General features: G+C 45.1%; 1 protein-coding gene across 1 annotated transcript in view; it reads left to right on the top strand.

Annotated features, from left to right (window-relative positions):
- Positions 1–22,910, top strand: part of BICD1 (BICD cargo adaptor 1) — a 1,008,636-nt gene that overhangs the window by 321,609 nt on the left and 664,117 nt on the right. Inside the window, exon 3 of the mRNA XM_030213885.1 lies at positions 17,368–17,520. Coding sequence (XP_030069745.1) covers positions 17,368–17,520 — 153 coding nt within the window. The remainder of the gene's footprint in view (positions 1–17,367; positions 17,521–22,910) is intronic.

Here is a 22,910-nt window from a genome sequence, read left to right as displayed (position 1 = left end):
CCTTTGATGTTGCGTCCAGGGCCGCTGCTCAAGGTGTGGTGATGCGTAGACTCTCATGGCTGCGGGCCTCCGACCTGGAGAATAGGATCCAGCAGCGGATTGCGGACTCACCTTGCCGTGCGGATAACATTTTTGGAGAAAAAGTCGAGCAGGTGGTAGAGCAGCTCCACCAGCGGGATACTGCTTTCGACAAGTTCTCCCGCCAGCAGCCTTCAGCTTCTACCTCTACAGGTAGACGATTTTTTGGGGGAAGGAAGACTGTTCCCTACTCTTCTGGTAAGCGTAGGTACAATCCTCCTTCTCGACAGCCTGCGGCCCAGGCTAAGCCCCAGCGCGCTCGCTCTCGTCAGCAGCATGCGCCTCAGCAAGGCCCCTCGGCTCCCCAGCAAAAGCAAGGGACGAGCTTTTGACTGGCTCCAGCAGAGCATAGCCGACATCCAAGTGTCAGTGCCGGGCGACCTGCCAGTCGGAGGGAGGTTGAAAGTTTTTCACCAAAGGTGGCCTCTCATAACCTCCAATCAGTGGGTTCTTCAAATAGTCCGGCAAGGATACACCCTCAATTTGGCCTCCAAACCTCCAAATTGTCCACCGGGAGCTCAGTCTTACAGCTTCCAGCACAAGCAGGTACTTGCAGAGGAACTCTCCGCCCTTCTCAGCGCCAGTGCGGTCGAGCCCGTGCCATCCGGGCAGGAAGGGCTGGGATTCTATTCCAGGTACTTCCTTGTGGAAAAGAAAACAGGGGGGATGCGTCCCATCCTAGACCTAAGGGCCCTGAACAAATATCTGGTCAAGGAAAAGTTCAGGATGCTTTCCCTGGGCACCCTTCTTCCCATGATTCAGGAAAACGATTGGCTATGCTCTCTGGACTTGAAGGACGCCTACACGCACATCCCGATACTGCCAGCTCACAGACAGTATCTGCGATTTCAGCTGGGCACACGTCATTTCCAGTACTGTGTGCTACCCTTTGGGCTCGCCTCTGCACCCAGAGTGTTCACGAAGTGCTTGGCTGTAGTAGCAGCGGCACTTCGCAGGCTGGGGGTGCACGTGTTCCTGTATCTCGACGATTGGCTGGTGAAGAACACATCCGAGGCAGGAGCTCTACAGTCCATGCGGATGACTATTCAACTCCTGGAACTACTGGGGTTTGTGATAAATTATCCAAAGTCCCATCTTCTCCCAGTGCAGAGACTAGAATTCATAGGAGCTCTGCTGGATTCTCGGACAGCTCGTGCCTATCTCACGGAGGCGAGAGCCAACAACTTGTTGTCCCTCGTCTCGAGGGTGCGAGCGTCCCAGCAGGTCACAGCTCGGCAGATGTTGAGATTGCTGGGCCACATGGCCTCCACAGTTCATGTGACTCCCATGGCCTGCCTTCACATGAGATCTGCTCAATGGACCCTAGCTTCCCAGTGGTTTCAGGCTGCTGGGGATCTAGAAGACGTGATCCACCTGTCCACGAGTTTTCTCAAATCCCTGTATTGGTGTACAATTTGGTCCAATTTGACTCTGGGACGTCCTTTCCAAATTCCTCAGCCACTAAAAGTGCTGACTACGGATGCGTCTCTCCTGGGGTGGGGAGCTCATGTCGATGGGCTTCACACCCAAGGAAGCTGGTCCCTCCAGGAACGCGATCTGCAGATCAATCTCCTGGAGTTACGAGCGGTCTGGAACGCTCTGAAGGCTTTCAGAGATTGGCTGTCCCACCAAATTATCCAAATTCAGACAGACAACCAGGTTGCCATGTATTACATCAACAAGCAGGGGGGCACCGGATCTCGCCCCCTGTGTCAGGAAGCCATCAGCATGTGGCTCTGGGCTCGCCGTCACGGCATGGTGCTCCAAGCCACATACCTGGCAGGCGTAAACAACAGTCTAGCCGACAGGTTGAGCAGGATCATGCAACCTCACGAGTGGTCGCTCAATTCGCGTGTATTGCGACAGATCTTCCAGGTGTGGGGCACCCCCTTGGTAGATCTCTTCGCATCTCGAGCCAACCACAAAGTCCCTCAGTTCTGTTCCAGGCTTCAGGCCCACGGCAGACTGGCATCGGATGCCTTCCTCCTGGACTGGGGGGAGGGTCTGCTGTATGCTTATCCTCCCATACCTCTGGTGGGGAAGACTTCGTTGAAACTCAAGCAAGACCGAGGCACCATGATTCTGATTGCTCCTTTTTGGCCGCGTCAGATCTGGTTCCCTCTTCTTCTGGAGTTGTCCTCCAAAGAACCGTGGAGATTGGACTTTGCCTCTTTGGGCCTGTCAGAGGGTGTCTCCTGCATCTTGCTTGCTTCCAGGAAAGATTCCACTAAGAGGAGTTACTTCTTTCTATGGAGGAGGTTTGCCGTCTGGTGTGACAGCAAGGCCCTAGATCCTCGCTCTTGTCCTACACAGACCCTGCTTGAATACCTTCTGCACTTGTCTGAGTCTGGTCTCAAGACCAACTCTGTAAGGGTTCACCTTAGTGCAATCAGTGCATACCATTACCGTGTGGAAGGTAAGCCGATCTCAGGACAGCCTTTAGTTGTTCGCTTCATGAGAGGTTTGCTTTTGTCAAAGCCCCCTGTCAAGCCTCCTACAGTGTCATGGGATCTCAATGTCGTTCTCACCCAGCTGATGAAACCTCCTTTTGAGCCACTGAACTCCTGCCATCTGAAGTACTTGACCTGGAAGGTCATTTTCTTGGTGGCAGTTACTTCAGCTCGAAGAGTCAGTGAGCTGCAGGCCCTGGTAGCCCAGGCCCCCTACACCAAATTTCATCATAACAGAGTAGTCCTCTGCACTCACCCTAAGTTCTTGCCAAAGGTTGTGTCGGAGTTCCATCTGAACCAGTCAATTGTCTTGCCAACATTCTTTCCCCGTCCTCATTCCTGCCCTGCTGAACGTCAGCTGCACACATTGGACTGCAAGAGAGCATTGGCCTTCTATCTGGAGCGGACACAGCCCAACAGACAGTCCGCCCAATTGTTTGTTTCTTTTGATCCCAACAGGAGGGGAGTGGCTGTGGGGAAACGCACCATATCCAATTGGCTAGCAGATTGCATTTCCTTCACTTACGCCCAGGCTGGGCTGGCTCTTGAGGGTTATGTCACGGCTCATAATGTTAGAGCCATGGCAGCGTCGGTAGCCCACTTGAAGTCAGCCACTATTGAAGAGATTTGCAAAGCTGCGACGTGGTCATCTGTCCACACATTCACATCTCATTACTGCCTGCAGCAGGATACCCGACGCGACAGTCGGTTCGGGCACTCAGTGCTTCAGGGGTTTAGAATCCAACTCCACCCCCCTAGGCCCAATTTTTATTCTGTTCCAGGCTACACTCTCAGTTAGTTGGATAAGTTGTTAGGTCAATCTCAGTTATGTCCTCGCCGTTGCAAGGCCCAATTGACCATGTTTGTTGTTTTGAGTGAGCCTGGGGGCTAGGGATACCCCATCAGTGAGAACAAGCAGCCTGCTTGTCCTCGGAGAAAGCGAATGCTACATACCTGTAGAAGGTATTCTCCGAGGACAGCAGGCTGATTGTTCTCACAAACCCGCCCGCCTCCCCTTTGGAGTTGTGTCTTCCCTTCTCTTTGTCTTGCTACATATGAGACTGGCCGCCGCGCGGTGTGCATGGTCGCGCGAGGACTAGCAAAGGCCTTTGCTAGTGAAGATTCCGATTGGAGGGGCTGCCGTGGACGTCACCCATCAGTGAGAACAATCAGCCTGCTGTCCTCGGAGAATACCTTCTACAGGTATGTAGCATTCCCTTTACTATCCACCTTATAATTGAAAGAGAAAAACGCCTAGATTTCGACCCAAAAACGAATAAATCGCTATAATGGAAAGCCGATTTTGGACGTTTTCAACTGCACTCCATCGCGGAAGCGTACAAAGTTGACGGGGGCGTGTCGGAGGTGTGGCGAAGGTGGAACTGGGGCGTGGTTATCGGCCGAGGAGAGATGGGCGCCTTTCGCCGATAATGGAAAAAAAGTATGCGTTTGTAGCTAGAATTTAGGGCACTTTTCCTGGACCCTGTTTTTTCACGAATAAGGCCCCAAAAAGTGCCCTAAATGACCAGATTACCACCAGAGGGAATCGGGGATGACCTCCCCTGACTCCCCCAGTGGTCACTAACCCCCTCCCACCACAAAAAATGATGTTTCACAACTTTTTATTTTCACCCTCAAATGTCATACCCACCTCCCTGGCAGCAGTATGCAGGTCCCTGGAGCAGTTGTTAGGGGGTGCAGTGGACTTCAGGCAGGTGGACCCAGGCCCATCCCCCCCTACCTGTTACAATTGTGCTGCTTAATGCTTAGTCGTCCAACCCCCCCCCCCCCCAAACCCACTATACCCACATGTAGGTGCCCCCCTTCACCCCGTAGGGCTATAGTAATGGTGTAGACTTGTGGGCAGTGGGTTTTGAGGGGGATTTGGGGGGCTCAACACACAAGGGAAGGGTGCTATGCACCTGGGTGCTCTTTTACCTTTTTTTTTTTTTTTTTTTTTAAAAGTGCCCCCTAGGGTGCCCGGTTGGTGTCCTGGCATGTGAGGGGGACCAGTGCACTACAAATCCTGGCCCCTCCCACGAACAAATGCCTTGGATTTATTCGTTTTTGAGATGACCGCTTTCATTTTCCATTATCACTGAAAAACAAAAACGCCCAGCTCACAAATTGTCGAATAAAACATGGACGTCTATTTTTTTCGAAAATACGGTTCGGTCCGCCCCTTCACGGACCCGTTCTTGGAGATAAAAGCCCATGGAGATAGACGTTTTCTTTCAATTATAGGGTGGGGACTGGGGACACCAATACGTGATGAGTTCTTCTAGAGAACTCGAGGAAAGGGGGGTAGGCACAGGGGGGGGGGAAGGGGGGCGCCTCTATATGCAGCAAGTGGGAAAGGAAAGGAGAAGGGAGAGAAACTTTGGCTCTGGTGAAGGTAGAAGGGAGGGGTGTAGGTTGGGACACTGCTCCCGATACTTTAAAATTAATCGATCACATAAACCACTGCCTGTAGGATATGGTTAAAATAGTGTCTTGGAATGTGGGGGGATTTCCTCCCCAATAAAACAGAGCATGCAAACCTTAACTAGACAAAAAGCACACATTGCCATGCTCCAGGAGACACACCTGACGGCGGCGGAGCATAAAAGGCTATGCAGATGGTGGGTTGGGGATTACGTGGAGAGTCCTGCACCGAATAAAAAAGTGGGAGTAATTATCTTATTTCGTAAGGGGCTTCAAATTGTAAAAAAACGGACGATCACACACCCACTAGATAGATATATCTTCTTGGAGGTACACGTGGATAATCATCCTCTGTTAGTAGTCAATGTCTACGCGCCGAACCAATATGACAAGCGGTTCTTTCAAACCATAGTAAGGCTGGTGCATTCCTTTGATAAGATCCCAATAATTATGGGGGGGGGGGGGAGGTTAATGCAGTTTATGATCCGTTACTGGATAGCACGGGCTCCTCTAGAGCTGGCCCAGTGAATTTGCAGCGGGGTGTACCGAGAATATGTGCACTGTTGGATCTGGTGGACACATGGAGGTTGTTTCATCCAGGGGAGAAGGATTACACAAACCTCTCTAGGGCCCATGACACGTTATCTCGCATCGATTATATACTTGTATTGGCGAATAGTGTGGCCACACTTTCACAGGCAGAGATTGAGCCGACTCAAGTGTCGGACCATTCGTTGATCTGGGTGACTTTATCGTGGGGGAGGGAAAGAAGACAGGGAACAAGGTGGAGGTTTCCCAGGGAATTGTATTATGATGCACAATTTGCTCACTACTTACAGTCTCAATGGAGGGAATACACAGAGTTTAATGAAGAAAGTTACCAAGTAGACCCGGTATTGTTCTGGGAAGCGGTGAAAGCGGTACTGAGAGGTTCCATTATATCATACTACACACATAAGAAGAGGGCGTGGGATGCAGAGTTGCTTCGGCTAGGGAAATTAGTGGAGAAGACACGCAAGCGGTTTGGGTATAGGCCAACGGCCTTGAATAAGTCACGGTTGTTGGAGGCACAGAGCTCGTTGAACCAGTTAATACACGCAAAAGCCCAAAAATCAAATCAGTATTATCGATTTCAGTTATACAAACATGCCAATAAGCAAGGGAAACTGCTGGCACGGCTGGTGAAACAGGTGGGAGGGTCACGTTTCATATCGCAAATAAAGGATGACCAGGGGAGATTTTGTAGTACCCCTGAAGGGGTGAATGAGGTATTCAGGCAGTTCTATGAAGGATTGTATTCTCCTCCAGAGGACCAGGGACTCGAGGCGGAGTGGTACTTGTCTGAGCAACAACTCCCCAAAATTACGAATAAGCAGCAAGAGGATCTTAATAGGGATATAACTGAAGAAGAGGTAAGCTGGTGTATACAAAGCAGCCCCTTACACAAATCACCGGGCGTAGATGGGCTACCCTCGGAATTTTATAAGCTTCTTGTATCAGAAATAGCGCCTTGCCTGACGGTGGTATTTAACCAGCATGTGCAGCGGGGGGCAGTGCCAGACACGCTAAGGAAGGCCCAAATAGTGGTGCTGTTAAAGCCGGGCCGAGATCCCCTTCAGGCTAGTTCATACAGGCCTATCTCCTTGCTCCCCTACGAAACAAAGCTATTAGCGAAAATTCTAGCAAATAGGCTGGCCAGGGTGCTGCCCAAGATAGTGGACGAAACTCAGGCGGGCTTTGTCAGAGATTGGTCAGTGGTCCGCAATATGAAACGAATTTTGGCGGCATAGGAGAAATTACACCGTCAATCAACCCCAGCCTTAATAATTAGTTTCGACGCCGAAAAGGCGTTCGACCGCGTCCACTGGGACTTTATGTTTTTTTTTGTTTTTTGTTTTTGTTACATTTGTACCCCGCGCTTTCCCACTTGCCACTTTGAGGGCATATGGCATAGAGAGATTTTTCCAAAGAGCGCTTCAGGCCTTATATCAGGAGCCAATAGCAGAGATATGGGTGAATGGACTGTCATCAGCGACTTTTAAGATTGCTCGTGGAACAAGGCAAGGATGCCCTCTCTCGCCACTTCTCTTCGTGTTGGTGCTGGATCCACTTATACGAGAAATCCGGCAGATGGAAGAAGTGCAAGGAGTCCAGATAGGTAGGGAGCAGTTCAAGATATCTGCATTCGCCGATGATCTTTTAGTAGTGTTGCAGGAGCCCCAGGTATCTCTCCCAACACTGTTAAGCCTGTTTGCGGAGTTTGGGGACTTCTCTCCGTCTTAACCTAGACAAGTCTGAGGTCATAACAATCAACTTAGTGGAGGGGCAGTGGGAGAGACTGAACTGCCCATTTAAGAGAGCTCGGGGAGCATTCAAATACCTAGGAATCTATTAGATTGTAAGCTCTTTGAGCAGGGACTGTCTTTCTTCTATGTTTGTGCAGCGCTGCGTACGCCTTGTAGCGCTATAGAAATGCTAAATAGTAGTAGTAGTAGGAATCCAACTTACTGGAGATACTAAACAACTTTATAACACTAATATACGGATTGGGAGCTCAGCATCCAAGGTAAGGGAGCAATGCACCTGGAAGGTATTTTAATGTTTTGACATGCTTTCAAGGCAGAACCTTTGTTTTTAGGTTTAAATATGAGCAAAAGATGCCAAAATCAAGCAAAGATGCCAAGTTACCCAGTTCTAGGATGGAGATGTTTTGGCCAGTCCTGGTTTTGAACTTACAACCCAAAGCAGTGTGGGATTTGTAGTGCCCCATCCAGCCCACTGCAATTGTCCCTTAATGCACCAGGATGAGGTTGGCAGAAACAGCAGAACTGCCTCAAATTCTCCAACCTGGACCTGAGTCAGTTGGCATCTAATTATGTAACAGAAGAGCTCACATACATTACTCTCTCGTTTGTGCCGTTTATGGGGGATGGGGGGGAATCTTCCAGAGAACACAGGGGGGAAACTATTCCACCAGTTGGTAATGGAACCCATATGGGGTGGGGCCATACTGGACTTAGTGCTTACTAATGGGGAGAGTGGTTCTGATTGTAGTAGGCATGCAGGCTTATTTTCGAAAGAGAAGGGCGGCCATATTCCGACCCAAATCAGGAGATGGCCGCCCTTCTCCCATGGGCGCCCAAATCGATATAATCGAAAGCCGATTTTGGGCGCCCCCAACTACAGTCCATCATGGAGACGAACAAAGTTCCCGGGGGGCGTGTCGGAAGGGTAGCGAAGATGGGACAGGGGCGTGCCGGGGCGTGCTTAAGAGATGGCAGCCCTTGGCCGATAATCGAAAAAAGAAGGGCGGCCGTAGCGAAAATTTGGTCCGCTTTTTTTGGACCCTTTTGTTTTCACGACCAAGTCCCAAAAAAGTGCCCGAACTGCCCAGATGACCACCGGATGGAATCGAGGATGACCTCCCCTGACTCCCCCAGTGGTCACCAACCCCCTCCCACCAAAAAAAAACAACTTTAAAAACTTTTTTGCCAGCCTGTATGCCAGCCTCAAATGTGATATCCAGCTCCATCACAGCAGAATGCAGGTCCCTGGAGCAGTTTTTAGTGGGTGCAGTGCACTTCAGACAGGTGGACCCAGGCCCAACCCCCCTACTTGTTACACTTGTGGTGGTAAATGGGAGCCCTCAACCCCCTCCCCCCCCAAAAACCCACTGTACCCACATCTAGGTGCCCCCTTCACCCATAAGTGCTATGGTAATGGTGTAGAGTTGTGGGGAGTGGGTTTTGGGGAGGATTTGGGGGGCTCAGCACCCAAGGTAAGGGAGCTATGTTTTTATTTTTAAAAGTACCCCCCTTGGGTGCCCAGTTGGTGTCCTGGCATGTGAGGGGGACCAGTGCACTACAAATCCTGGCCCCTCCCTCGACCAAATGCCTTGGATGTGTTCGTTTTTGAGATGGCCGCCTTCGGTTTCCATTATCGCCGAAAACCGAGGCCGGCCATCTCAAATCCGCCCAAATCCTAGGCATTTGGCCGGCCCCAACCGTATTATCGAAAGAAAAGGTGGCCGCCCATCTTTTTCGATAATACGGTTGGGACCGCCCCTTCTCGTAGCCGTTCCCGGAGATAGGCGGCCCCTTTCGATTATGCCCCTCATGGTTTAATATTAAGATAGGTGAAAGGGTTCATTTAAAAATGAACGTTGCTCTACACTTCAAACAAAACAAAATTTGTTCGCATAGGGGATTACCTTAAGGAATTGCTGACTAGATGGGAACATCTAGAAGAAGCTGGAAAGTAGTGGGAAAAACTGAAATGAGCTATTGTAAAGGCAACAAACCTTATTGTAAGGAAACTAAATAAAAAGAGGAAAAGGAGGCCACTTCGGTTCTCAAAAATAGTAGCTGAAAAAAGGTAAGGAAAAAGAGGTTAGCTTTTATAAACTGCAAGAGATCGCAGAAAGAGGAAGACAGATGACAGACAATATCTGGAAAAGTTAAGAGAAGCTGGTAGAATAGTCAAGAAAGCAAAGATGCAAATGGAAAAAAAAAAAATAGCCAATACAGTAAAATGGGGGGGGGGGGGGGGAGACATTTTTTAAGATATGTGATAGGAGGAAGTGCAAAAGTGGCATTGTGAGACTCAAATGTGAAGGGAAGGAATATGTAGAAGCTGATTAAGATAAGTTGGAATTGTTTAACAATATTTCTGTTCTGTGTTCATAGCTGAAGAGCAGGGAGCAGGACCACAGAAGACAGACAAAATAGGAGTGGAGGGGTGGTAGTCTCTAAATAGGAGTGGAGGGGTGGTACCTAATAACTATTGTGGAAACCAAGGAAACCTGGCTCTCGCAGGCCCTTATTAGCGATCGCTTCCCTTAATGGTTACAGACTCGCACATTTGCAGCGGCTGCCACTTCTGCTTTTGTTCACCGGCTGATGCCCCGGGAGCCCACTGAGCGCCCTGAGACGTTACCTTGTGCTGACTCGGGAAATCAGCAGAAGGCAGAAAGGTTTAAAGTGCCCTGTTTTGGAGGCAGATCTCCTCCCAACGCGCAGGAAGCTTGCTGTGCAGGCTCTGCCGTTAATCTGACGGAGTGTCTCTGGTCCTAAGAGTGGATGTCATTCACTGGGTTTACATCTGTGAATATTGTGCCCGCGCCTTCAAGAGCTCCCTTAACCTTGCTGTGCATAGAATGATTCATACAGGCGAGAAACCTCTACAGTGTGAGATCTGTGGTTTCACCTGCCGTCAGAAGACCTCTCTGAACTGGCATATGATCTGCCTCTGGTGACCACTACTACTCCCCAGGCCGCATACTGCTGTTTCTTCTGCGCTTCGTCTGCGCTTACTGGGTATTGCTACAGTTCCCAATTGTGGATCACCTTGCCGAGAACTGTTCGTACCACTGTGGTCCATCTCAGCATCTGGATTACTACCGTCCATCTTAGTCTCTCTTCCCTTTCCCTTTTCCTTCTTACCCTGTTCCTTCTCCCCTATCTAATGTAATTGTAATTGATTCACCTGTGCATTGTAAGCCACTTTGAGTCTGCTTCATGTGGAAAAAAAGTGGGGTATAAATGTTCATAAATAAATAAATAAATTTAATGGAGGTCACTAAGGAAATTCTTGGGAGGTGGGAGGGGCTGCCAATATCATTGATGGGCCGTATTTCCCTATTTAACATGGTGCTGTTCCCTAAATGGCTTTATTTTTTACAAACCTTGCCATTGTACATTAAAAGGCAAGACTTATGTGCTCTGCAAAGTCTACTTTCCAAAATTTTGGGGGCAAAAAAGAGGCCTCAGTTATGTTACAGAAGCCTAGTGGGTAACTGGAGAACTGGAGGAATGGGGGTCCCAGATATCAAGCTTTATAATAGGGCGTGTTTATTGCGCCATCTGGGAGATTGGATCCAACAGATGGAGGCCTACACCCCGTTGCAAGTGGAGGCGGCTCTTTGTAATCCTTTGCATCTGCATTATGTACTGCATGCTGCATGGAAAGAATTACCGGTATACCTGAGACATAGAGGCTCATTTTCAAAGCACATAGACTTACAAAGTTACGTAGTAACCTATGTAACTTTGTAAGTCCATGTGCTTTGAAAATGAGCACCATAGTGTTCTGATAAGGCCTATGAAGGAGGTGTGGAAAGACTTGGCACGGACATGGGCCTTTGACTATCGCTGTAGCAGGTTGTTGCCATTAAAGGGGAATGGACGATTTCTACCAGGGATGGGAAACTCGGGCATGAGGGTTTGGGAGGAACGTGGTATCACGCTATTACATGACATATTGGAGCCCAGTGGTGACATTAAGTCCTTGGGGGAGCTACAGATTGAGCCCTTAGATTGGGGGGGGGGGGGGTGAGATTTGTGTATGAACATGTAAGGCACTATATAGTATCATTGCCTAGAGCGCCCCTTGTGATGGATTTAAAGTCAAAGCTGGAGGAGTTGTTTGAGACGGTGATTGGAGAGCCTATCTCGATATCACTCTTGCATAAAAGGTAATTACAGATATGCCTACCACGAGACCTGGAGCAGGTGGCGAACTGGTGGGTGACAGATATAAGGATAGGGATCACCACACAGGATTTGTTGAAGGGACAGAGGGGGGTTCAGGGATGGGCACAGAGTGCAGAACTCCGGGAATGCCAGGTAAGAGTGATGTACCGGGCGTACACATCTCTACAGCAGTTGTATAATACGGGCTTCCTGGAGTCTGCTCAATGTAAACGATGTGGGGCAGAGCATAATGACTTTTATCATGCTTTTTGGAAATGCTCCGCCATAACAGCTTTTTGGATTAGAGTGAGTAGGTATATAGAAGGGCTGGTGGGGCATACAATAAGACAACAGCTGGAGTGCATACTCTTGGATTGCAGGGCGCCTGTAGAGGGGAGGTCGGCTTATCAGAATGCACTGGCCCATAAGGCCTTTCTTATAGGGAAAAAATGTATATTAGTTTATTGGACACGAGAAATTCCCCCCTCCTTTTGGCATTGGCACAACCGCTTTCATGCGTTGCTTTTAATGGAACTTCAGGACTCTCTGCGGGGCCAGAAAACCCAGTGTAGCTTTTATCTTGTTTGGAAAGGATACATTAATTCATTGGCACATAATAATGTGATAGGGTGGACCGGACTGGTGGAGGGGTAGCATTGTATATTAACGAGAGCCTTGACTCAGATAGATTACAAATTCAGCAGGACACAAATCACACCTTTGAATCATTGTGGGTTGAAATTTCATGTATAAAAGGAAAAAAAACGGTGATAGGAGTGTACTACCGTTCGCCTCGCCAGGATGAGCAGGTAGACACAGAAATGATAAAAGAAATCAGAGACGCAAACAAAATGGGCAATGTGATAATAATGGGTGACTTCAATTATCCAAATATAGACTGGGTAAATGTAACATCGGGACACGCTACAGAGATACAATTCCTTGATGAAATCAAGGACAGCTTTATGGAGCAACTGGTGTAGGAGCCGACGAGAGAAGGAAAAATTCTAGACTTGGTCCTTAGTGGAGCGCATGATCTGGTGAGGGACGTTATGGTACTGGGGCCGCTTGATAACAGTGACCATAATATGATCAGTTTTGATATCGACCTTGAAGTAACTGTACACAGAAAGTCAAATACGTTAGCGTTTAACTTTAAAAAAGGAGACTATGATAAAATGAGAAGAACGGTAAAAAAAAAAACTTAGGGGGGCAACTGAGAGAGTAAAAACTGTACAACAGGCGTGGACGCTGTTCAAAAATACCATCCTGGAGGCCCAGGCCATACATATTCCGCGAATTAGAAAAGAAAGACGGAACTCCAAAAGACAGCCTGGTTGAAAAGTGAGGTGAAGGAAGCTATTAGGGCTAAAAGAAACGCCTTCAGAAAATGGAAGAAGGAACCGTCTGAAAATAACAAGAAGCAGCATAAGGAGTGTCAAAGCAAATGCAAGGCGCAGATAAAGAAGGCCAAGAGGGATTACGAAAAAAAGATAGCATTAGAGGCAAAAAAAACATAGTAAAATTTTTTTTCGGTATATTAAAAGCAGGAAGCCGGCAAAAGAATCGGTTGGGCCGCTGGATGACCGAGGGGTAAAAGGGGCGATCAAGGAAGACAAAGACGTAGCGGAGAGACTGAATGAATTATTTGCTTCGGTCTTCACCGAGGAAGATTTGGGTGGGATACCGGTGTCGGAAATGGTATTTCAAGCGGACGAGTCAGAGAAACTTACTGACTTCACGGTAAACCTGGAGGACGTAATGGGGCAGTTCGGCAAACTGAAGAGTAGCAAATCTCCTGGACCGGATGGTATTCATCCTAGAGTACTGATAGAACTGAAAAATGAGCTTGCGGAGCTTCTGCTAGTGATATGCAACTTATCCTTAAAACCGAGCGTGGTACCGGAAGATTGGAGGGTGGCCAATGTAACGCCCATTTTTAAAAAAGGCTCCGGGGAGATCTGGGAAATTATAGACCGGTGAGTCTGACGTCGGTGCAGGGGAAAATGGTAGAGGCTATTATTAAAAACAAAATTACAGAGCACATCCGAGGACATGGATTACTGAGACCGAGTCAGCACGGCTTTTGTGTGGGGAAATCTTGCCTGACCAATTTACTTCAATTCTTTGAAGGAGTAAACAAACATGTGGACAAAGGGGAGCCGGTTGATATTGTGTATCTGGATTTTCAAAAGGCATTTGACAAGGTACCTCATGAAAGGCTACAGAGGAAATTGGAGGGTCATGGGATAGGAGGAAATGTCCTATTGTGGATTAAAAACTGGTTGAAGGATAGGAAACAGAGAGTGGGGTTAAATGGGCAGTATTCACAATGGAGAAGGGTAGTTAGTGGGGTTCCTCAGGGGTCTGTGCTAGGACCGCTGCTTTTTAATATATTTATAAATGATTTAGAGATGGGAGTAACTAGCGAGGTAATTAAATTTGCTGATGACACAAAGTTATTCAAAGTCGTTAACTTGCGACAGGATTGTGAAAAATTACAAGAGGACCTTACGAGACTGGGAGACTGGGCGGCTAAATGGCAGATGACGTTTAATGTGAGCAAGTGCAAGGTGATGCATGTGGGAAAAAAGAACCCGAATTATAGCTACGTCAGGCAAGGTTCCACGTTAGGAGTTACGGACCAAGAAAGGGATCTGGGTGTCGTCGTCGATAACACACTGAAACCTTCTGCTCAGTGTGCTGCTGCGGCTAAGAAAGCGAATAGAATGTTGGGTATTATTAGGAAAGGTATGGAAAACAGGTGTGAGGATGTTATAATGCCGTTGTATCGCTCCATGGTGCGACTGCACCTTGAGTATTGTGTTCAGTTCTGGTCGCCGCATCTCAAGAAAGATATAGTAGAATTGGAAAAGGTGCAGCGAAGGGCGACTAAAATGATAGCGGGGATGGGACGACTTCCCTATGAAGAAAGACTAAGGAGGCTAGGGCTTTTCAGCTTGGAGAAGAGACGGCTGAGGGGAGATATGATAGAGGTATATAAAATATTGAGTGGAGTGGAACAGGTGGATGTGAAGCATCTGTTCACGCTTTCCAAAAATACTAGGACGAGGAAGCATGCGATGAAACTACAGTGTAGTAAATTTAAAACAAATCAGAGAAAATTTTTCTTCATAATTAAACTCTGAAATTCGTTGCCGGAGAACGTGGTGAAGGCGGTTAGCTTAGCAGAGTTTAAAAAGGGGTTAGACAATTTCCTAAAGGACAAGTCCATAAACCACTACTAAATGGACTTGGGAAAAATCCAGAATTCCAGGAATAACATGTATAGAATGTTTGTACGTTTGGGAAGCTCACCAGGTGCCCTTGGCCTGGATTGGCCGCTGTCGTGGACAGGATACTGGGCTCGATGGACCTTTGGTCTTTTCCCAGTTTGGCATTACTTATGTACTTATACAGCATGGCTTAGTAAACAGGACCCTTGGGTTGTTAGGTGGTCAGACTGGGAATCATAATTCTAAATGATTAATATTACATTTTCCATTTGTTAAAGGTACTAAATATAAGTGAGTACATCAAGGGTCTTATTATTATTGTGTGGTTGAGATCTGGAATTCATTACCCTTATACATTTGTCAAAATGTGGTTAATTGACAACTTTTTGAAATCAGATTAATATGTATGGGATTAGTTGGGATATGTACGTTGTATGTTACTTTTAAGTTTGTATATAACAACTCTGAACCTGAATAAGGGATATGGCAGGATATAAAATTCTAGTAGCATAGAATAGCACTTTAATTTTAGATTAATTAATAAGTACATAAGTAATGCCACACTGGGATAAGGCCAAGGGTCCATCGAGCCCAGCATCCTGTTCCAAACAGTGAACAAGCAATTACAACAAACAACAAGATTCTGAATTACAATCTTACTTAATGCTCACATATCCAACTCCCATATATCCATTTCCTATCCTGCAATCCACCCCTAGCAGCAACAACTCAGGCTAGACCGGTTTCAATACCAAGTTTAATGCTAACCATACACAAAATGTTTGGTCAATAAAACATCACTCCTTTTCACATTAAATTCTCAAATTATTCAGCAGTTAACTTCTCAAACTTGGGGACAAAGAATCCAGAAAGGGAGTCCACACAGTGTTCCAAATCATCCAGTTCCAGGTTATCTTCCAAGTTCAGAAGACACAGCTCGATAATTTTCTGTACAGTTTAATCCTGAATCGTAACTCCTTATGAACGTTATGACATTATCAAATTATAGAAATACAAAATTTTAATCATGTATTCTCTTCTCTTTCCTATCTGATAGTTAATTGTGTTACAATGCATCACAATCTTGATCAAAGCTGTGAATAATGGAATATTGTAAGTGTCAAGAAGGGGAAGCCAAATCATGTTTTTCTGAGTGTCATTTTGATTTATTTATAGGGCATGGGTCAAAACACTGAACTGTGGTTCAAAATCTTGTCATGGGTTTGATCCTTACCTCTATAACTGTCCCTGCAGGCACGTCATCTCATCTAGATCAGTCCAGTAAGGCTGATCCAGTCCTGGTTTTGCCCCAGTGCATGCATGGAGATGTACTTCTTAGAGAAATCATGGCTACATCTTCAGGCATGCAACAGGGAAAAACCTGGATTGGATCAACCTCTGTGAGGTGGCCTGAGTGAGGTGGCAACCTACCTTCCTGAGCCTCTGTAACTAAAAACACAGCATGTGACTTAATTTGTCTTTTTTGTTCAACATATTTAAATGCATTTTATTGTATTTATTTCCTGTGAGAGTGAAAAATACAAAGAACCATGACCTACCTACAGGGTGATGCAAAAACAAATGTAACCCCCTAGAGTTTTTTGTTGTTTTATCAGCAACTACTTTGAATTTTGGTGAGACATTTTATATACTTACTTACTCATCATACTTATGTATTACTATTAAAGATTTAATTATCCTTAACCTATGTTGATGTTATTGCCATTTTAGTGTTACTACCTAGTGAGCGATTTTTGTACATTAAAAATGTTCAAGCTAAAACACAGTAAAATAACATCATTCAAATTATACAATTAACAGTGTGTCAGAATTTTGCAGTCATTGTGAATGCTCAAACTTTAACACAAGTCTTCAGTCTCTTTGGGAAGTTCTTAACAGCCTTATCGATTGGTCCTTGTGGTGGGCTGCTCCAGATCATCTGCAGAGCTTCATTGAGTTTGATAATTGTTTGTGGCTTTGGGTGCAGCTTATGATAGGACTCCAACCTTGCTCTCCAGACAAAAGTCTACATCACTGTGATGTCATTAATAGTAAACTGGAACTCTGGGTTTTTTTTTCCAAATAATGGTAGTTTTACAGTGCACACCAAAAAAAAGGGAAGAACCAACCCTACGCACAAATCCAAGAGAGCAAAAAAAAAAAGTAGGGATGGACAAGTAGCCTTCCAATAAAATCCAAAACAAGGATCTCAAAGGTGAATATGAATGTATTTATTCAACATGGAGCCGTGTTTCAGCATACACATGTCTGCCTCGGGAGTCATACAATTGTATTGAATCCTTCACTATTGATGGATATTTGGAACTGCCTGTAGGAGAACAGCAATTGATAGGATGGATGAATGTCATATAGACAAGCACCATGGCAAACAGAATTGGTAGGACCTGAAATTTAAGAGTGCAAACATTTTTGAATGCGCAAAAATCACTCGGTAACTTTGCTGTGTTTAAAGATAATCTCATTGCACTCAGCACATAATAACAAATAAAACTATAAAATTTCACATTGAAATTCCAAGTGGGTGCTGGGAAAATAGCAAAAAACTGTAGGGAGTTACTTTTTTTGCATCACCCTGTGTTTTGCAGAAATACCGTAATTTTCCTACACAAATGATATACTGTTTCTTACATTTCTGAATATGTTTGCTTTCCTAGAATGAAATAGGAATGTGTTTTTCTTTTTCTTCAGAATAATGAAATCCTGGAACTGCAGAGGATAAGGATGAAAGATGAAATGCGAGAAAACAAATTTCGTGAGGCCAGACTCCTCCAGGACTACTCTGAACTTGAAGAAGAGAATATCACCCTGCAGAAGCTGGTCTCCACATTAAAACAGAATCAGGTAAGAACTGAAAATACCTATCAGAAGACAGGAAAACAAAGGTGTATGGGCCAAGGGAGAGCATATTTATGCATGCCACAATGCTAGAATTTTAATATTTAGACAGTGCTGATAAGAGTACAGGAGTACATGAATTGTATATTATAGGGTTTCCCAGTCCTATACTGGAGACCTCACAACTAGTGTGGATATTCATAATGAATATGTATAAGATAAATTTGCATATACTGGGCCTCCAAACCATATTTTATCTCATATATATTCATTGTAGACATCCTAAAAACCACCAGAGGTGTAGCTAGGTGAGCTGCCAGGGGAGCGGCTGCTTTCCCAAATGGACTTGCGCCGGCGCCTATTTTTTACATGATCTATCGTATTTAAAATACGCGCCAGCACCATCAGCAGTCCACTCTCCATTCCCCCTGCACCCTCAACCTAGCTACAGTTTTGAAAACCACAGTGGCTGTGGGGTTTCAGAGTTGGGAACATAACAGAGTTTATGTTTATTAAGAGTCATACTGGGTCTCAGTGAAAGAGTGCCAACATTTCCAGTGGGGGAATTTAAGAGATATCTTTGGCTTGCTTTGGGATTTATTTTGCATTATTTTGCAACAGTTACTGATAGTTTACCACCTTGCAGTGATGATTGAAACACTGGAAATAATTCAGATAGCTATAAGATTTTAAATGAAGCGTGGATGTCTTTAGGGAAAAGCTTAGGGGTCCTTTTACAAAGGCGCACTGAAAAATGGCTTACGGTAGTGTAGGCATGGGTTTTAGGCATGTGCAGAATCATTTTTCAGTGCACCTGTAGAAAAGGCCTCTTTTTTTTCCCCTGAAAATGGATGTGCGGCAAAATCAAAATTGCCGTGTGTCCATTTTGCGTCTCAGACCTTACCACCAGCACCACCTACCACTACCTACCACCTTGCAGTAAAGAATTTGGGTGGTAATGACCTACATGTGTCAGATGCCACTTGGTGCACGTCCGCTACATTCGCCAGAAAATAAAAAATTTTTTCAGACGCGCGCCAAAAATGAAATTACCACAAGAGCCATGCGGTAAGTCCATTTTGGCGCACGTTGGGCGCGCATAGGCGCCTACGCGGCTTAGTAAAAGGGGCCCTTAGTGATTCAGATTTTATCCCATCACCACAAAATGGGAGAAAAATCTTAGCAAATAAGGCACTCTGAAACTGTTAAGATCTGCAATGAAAAATGTTAACCCCACTAGTGTCTGGCCCAGATGTTGGATGTCTCTACATAAGAACATAAGTGCTGCCGTACTATCCTGTTTCCAACAACGGCCAATTCAGTACCTGGCAAAATCCAGCAAGAGTAAAAAATAAGCAGTCGATTTTCCCAAGTCCATTTTAATAATGGTTATGGACTTTTCTTTCAGGAAATTATCCAAACTTTTTAAAAACTCTGCTAAGCTAGCTGCTTTTACCACATTTTCTGGCCATGAATTCCAGAGTTTAATTACACATTGAGTGAAGAAATATTTTCTCCAGTTTGTTTTAAATGTACTACTTAGTAGCTTCATTGCATGCCCCATAGTCCTAGTATTTTTGGAACGGATAAACAAGTGATTCACATCTACCTATTTCACTATACTCAGTATTTTATAAACCTCTGTCATATCTCCCCTCAGCCATCTATTCTCCAAGCTGATGAGCCCTAGTCACTTCAGTCTTTCCTCATAGGGAAGTCATCCCATCTCCTTTATAATTTTTGTCGCCCTTCTCTGTACCTTTTATTCCGCTATATCTTTTCTGAGATGCTGTGACCAGAATTGCATACAGTATTTGAGATGCAGTCGCACCACGGAGCGATACTATTATAGAATAATCATTTTTGTTTTCCATTCCTTTCCTAATAATTCCTAATATTCTGTTTGCTTTCGTGGCTGCTGCTGCACACTGTCGCGGGAACGGACAAAGTTGACGGGGGAGTGTCGGAGGCAGGACTGGGGCGTGCTTATCGACTGAGGAGAGATGGGCGCGCTCGGCCGATAATGGAAAAAAGAAGGGCGTCAGAAGCGAGAATTTGGGTCACTTTTTCTGGACCCTTTTTTTTCACGAACAAGTCCCCAAAAAGTGCCCCAACTGCCCAGATGACCACCGGAGGGAATCGGGGATGACCTCCCCTGACTCCCCCAGTGGTCACTAACCCCCTCCCACCCAAAAAAAAGAACTTTAAAAACTTTTTTTTTTTCCAGCCTGTATGCCAGCCTCAAATGTCATACCCAGCTCCATCACAGCAGTATGCAGGTCCCTGGAGCAGTTGTTAGTGGGTGCAGTGGACTTCAGCCAGGTGGACCCAGGCCCATCCCCCCTCCCCACCTGTAACACTTGTGGTGGTAAATGGGAGCGCTCCAAACCGCCCCCAAAACCCACTGTACCCACATCTAGGTGCCCCCCCTTCAGCCATAAGTGCTATGGTAATGGTGTAGAGTTGTGGGCAGTGGGATTTGGGGGGCATTTAGGGGGCTCAGCACCCAAGGGAAGGGAGCTATGGACTTGGGAGGTATTTAAATTTTTTTTAATTGTTACAAATGCCCCCTAGAGTGCCCGGTTGGTGTCCTGGCATGTGAGGGAGACCAGTACACTACGAATCCTGGCCCCTCCCACTACCAAATGCCTTGGATTTGTTCGTTTTTGAGCTGGGCGCCTTCGGTTTCCATTATCGCTGAAAAACGATACCGCCCAGCTCAAATCCGTCCAAATGCGATGCATTTGCCCGGCACAAACCGTATTATCAAAAAAAAAAGATGGACGCCCATCTTTTTCAAAAATACGGTCTGGCTCGCCCCTTCGCGTACCCGTCCTCAGAGATAGATGCCCATCTCGTTCGCGTTCGATTATGCCCTCAATATCAACTGGTTTACCTTTATCCACATGTTTGTTCACCCCTTCAAGGACATGCAGTAGATTGGTGAGGCAAGATTTCCCTTGACTAAATTCAATTTGACTTTGTCTCATTAATCCATGGCTATGTATATGCTCTGTAATTTTGTTCTTTATAATAGTTTCTACCATTTTGCCTGGCACAAACATCAGGCTCACCAATCTATAATTTCCCGGATCAGCTCTGGACACCCTCCAATCTTCCAGTATCATGCTGGATTTTAAAGATAAATTACATATTACTAACAATAGCTCTGCAAGTTCATTTTTCAGTTCTGTCAGTACTCTGGGATGTATACCATCCAGTTCAGGTGATTTGAACCTGGGTACCTTGGTTTAAAGTCCACTAGGCTACTCCTCAGATTGTGAATTAATATTTCCTTTTCCAAAGGACAGTAATTTGGGAATGAATATTCAGTATGAGTTAACCAGGTAGGAGCTGCTCCTACACTGTTAAGTTATGCTGACTGGGTCTGGGGCAAATATTCACGCAGACAGGTATAGAATAAATAAATAAGTATGCTATCCAATTATGATCTAGGGGATGGGATTTGTTATACTGCTTTTCTGCGATTACAATGGAGGATTAAGTGAGTTGCTCAGAGTCACAAGGAGCTGCCGTGGCAATTGAACCCTGTTACCCTAGTTTTCAGGCCACTGCCCACTTACCATTATGTATTTATTTATTCTAAACTTTCTATACCACTAACTGGCTAGTAGGCTACTACTCCTCCTGACATATATAGTAAGGGAAATTCCAAAAGCTATTGACCCATATTCATAGACTATTTGAAATCTGCCCACTGTCCTTGCAGATAAAAGTACACACTGATGGTTCTGCAGTTCTAAACCTATTTTTCATTCTAATAGACAGATCTACCACATGGGCATAAAATCAGTTTCCTTTCCTCACACATCATTTTATTATTTATTCATTGGGATTTATTAACCCCCCCATTTGAATATTTTGTGAGCATTTGAAACTGCAATTATCCTGTTAAACCATAAGTGTAATATATTCAGTGCTTCTTTTGTGCTGGTACGTGCCAGTACAGCGTACCGGCACCTTTTTTCCCCAGGGCCGTCTCACCTGCCCGCCCTTAGCTCCCTGACAGCCCTGCTTTCTGTTCCTGCCGCCCATGTTTAAATCTTTTATTTTTTCACCTGAAGTCGCAGCACCAGCAATGGCGTTAGTGAAAGCAGCATGCAGGCTCACCTCCTCCACCCTTCCCTTCCCTCTCATCATCTTGCCCTCGCAGAAACAGGAAATTACATCAGAGGAAGGCGGAAAACTGTTAGATCTAGGTTTATATTATTGATGAAACTAACTTGTCTTTCAAATGTTTACTTCTTGAGAAGGCTATAGTAGGTTTTATATTTTTAAAACAAGGGTGAGTTTCTAGTATGTGCCAATTCTTAAGAATGGCTTTGTGAAATTCTTTAGCGTATTGTGAGAAGCGAAGAGTGCATACTAAATCTGGTGTTTTCTTCAATAATTCTGGTGTGATAGCAGGGCATCTTTATTTTGCATACTGGCCTTTAAAAAGCATTTTTAATGCATTTTTCTGGGTAGCCCCTACTTAGAAAATGTTGTGACAGCCTATTATAGGCCTGTGTTTCATATTGATTACAACATGAGTGGGGTCATTTACATTATTAGATGCCCTTGCAACTTGCTCTATATAGGCAAGACAAACAGTATGGTAAAAACTAGGATCATTGAGCATAAAAAAGCTGTATAAACAGAAATTTAGAAACAGCTCCATTAGTCTCACAATGGAATAATCTCAATATTGAAGACCTCAGGTTCTTGATGTTTAAACAGATCCTACCAAAATGGAGAGGGGGGGGACACTGACAATCTTTTATTACAAGAAGAACAACGTCTAATTTTTCAGTTTAATACAGTAATTCCCAATGGGTTTAATATAAACCTAGATCTAACAGTTTTCCTTTAGAGAATTTAGACTACAAAACAACACATAGAAACAACAACGTAAGGTTTATATAATTCATCACTAAACCAATGGGGGCCATTTACAGCACTATCGAGACAATGATTGTATTTATTGTACATCAGACTGTGAGAGGCATCTTAATAATTTCTTCTGTATGTGTTTTAATTTTTTATGAAGAATCATGTATGCCTTGATAATAATAGATATGCATGTATTTATTTGTAGGCAGCCATACCGCTTCGAAAATAGCCATAAAGATATATTTTTTTTATTGGTTAAAAAAGTTTTTGTTGTTTAAATAGTATCTCTCCACTTAAATTTTTTCAAAAAAATGTTTTCTGTGTAATTCATTTTTTATGTTATTTAGAGAGTATCTCTCCGCTCAGTAATACATTTTAAATAATTACATACATTGGGAACATGTGGAGCTATATATTAATTGTCCCCCTACTGCCCCTGGTAGTTTAACACCGCAACTACACTTGCCATCATGCTCTTCGTACCCCTGTTTCTCCGTCACTTT

This window comes from Microcaecilia unicolor, chromosome 9, assembly GCF_901765095.1.
Source record: "Microcaecilia unicolor chromosome 9, aMicUni1.1, whole genome shotgun sequence".
NCBI classification, from domain to species: domain Eukaryota; kingdom Metazoa; phylum Chordata; class Amphibia; order Gymnophiona; family Siphonopidae; genus Microcaecilia; species Microcaecilia unicolor.
The sequence above is the reverse complement of the archived record's forward strand: the minus strand, read 5'-3'. Positions and strand labels throughout refer to the sequence as shown.